A 2836-nucleotide genomic window follows, 5' to 3' on the forward strand; every position below is an offset into this window, starting at 1 on the left:
AATGATTTATGATTCAAGAAAAAAAAAGAAATTACATCATGTTTGGGTAATTTAATAATCCTTTCTGATATTCTACTCAATGGGTAATAGATTTACCCATGATGCTTGTTCTTCTGTTTTGGGGTCTGACTGCTTTTTGTTCAACAAATCAAAATATTTTAGTAAAATATGAATGAATGAAAAAGTGAATGAAAACATGATTTTTCCTTTAAAAATGTGATAAAAATACCATAATTATTAAAATCAATCTCATACTTCCTAATTTGTTGTTGTTAATACCCTGTAGTTCTCTTGTGCCTTTTTAGGCATGAAGTCCTAGGTATTTTTATTGAGAAGATTCACAATTTACTTTTATTCATTCCATTTATTTAATGCATTTGAAGTTGAGAAATAATCACAGTCCTGTATCATTTATGTTGATTGCAAAAAACCAGTTAACATATATGGCACTGAAATAACTAAAATAAATACAAAATGGATGGAAACATTGACTCAGTAGTCAAAAAGTCATGTAACTTAACCATGTTTTGAAATGGAGGGTTGAAGTCTTAGTTGTTTTAAATAGCTGCAGTTTCAGTGAGAATCCATAGATCTACCTGAATAGACACCTATGAAAGATAAAGCCCAGGGTGTTCTTCATGATCCTATATTAATACAAGAGTGCAGTGACCTTTCCTAAGTGTCTTGTAGTGCTTAAGTTTGTCCTCTGTTCTTAGTTTCTACAGTATCATTCAGACTGCTGGTTTTTCCAAAAACCTTTTATTCCTTGCACCTCCTTTGCTCTTCTTCCTCTTCTGCTTGCTGTGAAGATGACATGGCCATCCACTCCCAACGGGACACTCAAGTAGGAATATATATTTACAGTCTATAACTCCAGTACCTTAACTCCAATAGCTCTCCAATAGGATTGAGTCCTGAAGCCCTGACCAATTCTTTACACATAAGAAATGTGTACTGGAAGGTGCACAAGGTGTGGATTGCAAAATAAGTTCCCAGTTATTTAAATAGGGACTACTGAGGCTGAGAGGTTGCTCTTTGAGAGGTGCTGAGAGCCTCTGTTAAGATGCTAAGGACCCTTTTATTATTCAGAGCTGTGGTGCTTGTGATCACAGAGGATTCATTTAGCATCTTACCAAGGGACCCTATAGGAATAGGAATCTATTTCTGCACTGACATTAAATGTTCTAATGCCCCTTGAAATGATGGCTATTTTCTTTTCTCTCTTCCTATTAAATTAACTCAGTTCCAGACTGATATAAAGTTATAAATTTCCATATATACATTATATATTTGATGGCACAAAACCAGAGCTTGTTCACAGAACCATGCTTTCCTCTTATAAAACCCTATGCCCACAGTATTATTTCCATGTTCTACAAGCTGTTCCACAGCCTACAACATGGTCATTAAATAAAGTGTGATTAGCACCAGAAAATGGAGTTAGTGTGCAGGACACGGACAATTCTTTTGCTCCAGATGCTGTATTCAAACTGCAGCGGTCCACTGAAAAAGTACAGATAGCCTGTTGGGGAAAAAGATATTGTTGAGATGAATTGCAAGCAGGGGCTTATAGGATTTCATTCATATTATTACTTCATTATTATACTTAAAAATTGAAAATATTGTGTGAGAGTCATAAGGCCCTGATTTCTGTTTTTGAGTCTGCCAATTGCCTACTCTGTGGCCCTAGAGAAAGCACTTCATGTTCCTTTCTTAGAATCCTCTGTAAACCGGATATGATCAAACCAGACAAGCTTCCTCATTGTTTTGAACGTTTAAAGCACTGCACAATATGAAGTGCCTTTTTAGAAAAGGAAAAAAAAAACAAGCGTGCCTATTTCACACATCAGGAAATAATATGTGGTAATTAGAGCTGGTTGAATATTTATCAAAGGAACATTCTTTCATCAGGAAATGTGGATTCCACAAAACTGGAATGCTTTTCTTTTCTACCTGGGAGAAATTTTACAATCTTTGAGTTCTTCTTTGCCTAAAGAAGGGTATTTGGCCCCAAAAGCTTGCAAAGAAAAAAAAATGTGCAACTATTTAGTTGGTCTAATAGAAAATAACACCTCTACCCCAAGAGTCTTGTCTGCTTAAAGAAAGACATGAATTTAGTCTACAATTTCAATAAATTATTGAAATATTTTGTTACTATAAAATTGAAGTGCATTGTTTCAACTGTATTGAGTTAATGCCATGTAATGTTATTATTCAAAATTAATTATTTTAATCTTGTCAAAATGATAAAGTACTTTGGTAAGGCCCAAATAAAATATTTTGAAATCTATTGTTTCCATAAGGTTATTTTTGGAAATTTAATTTAATGTGAATTTTTTATTTTTGATCCAGTTTTGGTCAAAAGACAAATTCAAATTGTTGCAAATTTTCACTGAACAAAAATCCTGAACTTCACCTCGCTCTTACAGTAATAATGAAAACTAAGAAAATGATAATAGCTACCATTTCTCTGGTAAACTGCATCCACTCTGGTGCCAATTCCTGCAAATTCTTCCTCTATCAGCCTGGGGTATCCTTCATCCATAACCTGGTTCTCTTCATCATAGCTATATTAAAGATGAAAGAAAATGCAAATTCAGGAAATTTGGAGAGCTTCATGTTTTGCAATCTGACACAGTCTTATCACCTTTCGAGTAGCTAGAAGTCATTCAGATATCTGTGTTAAATGCAACAGTGAATCTCATTTCCAAGTTATGCCAGAAACACAACCTCAACTGCTAACAAGGTCAAGGGAGTTAATTATTTAAAACCAGGTAATAAACTACAGATTATATGGGATAGCTTGTAGCTCATAGTCTGGGTACATAGTTTAACA

At 34.2% G+C, this 2836-nt stretch overlaps 1 protein-coding gene across 1 annotated transcript in view; it reads right to left on the minus strand.

Annotated features, from left to right (window-relative positions):
- Window positions 1–391: 391 nt before the first annotated feature.
- Window positions 392–2836, minus strand: part of LOC102380725 (collagenase 3) — a 10123-nt gene continuing 7678 nt past the window's right edge. Inside the window, exons 9-10 of the mRNA XM_014517611.2 lie at window positions 2464–2567; window positions 392–1522 (exon numbers count right to left, since the gene is read on the minus strand). Of these exons, the coding sequence (XP_014373097.2) occupies window positions 1422–1522; window positions 2464–2567 (205 nt within the window). The 3' untranslated portion in view covers window positions 392–1421. The remainder of the gene's footprint in view (window positions 1523–2463; window positions 2568–2836) is intronic.

This window comes from Alligator sinensis, unplaced genomic scaffold (assembly GCF_000455745.1).
Source record: "Alligator sinensis unplaced genomic scaffold, ASM45574v1 scaffold802_1, whole genome shotgun sequence".
Lineage (NCBI taxonomy): Eukaryota > Metazoa > Chordata > Crocodylia > Alligatoridae > Alligator > Alligator sinensis.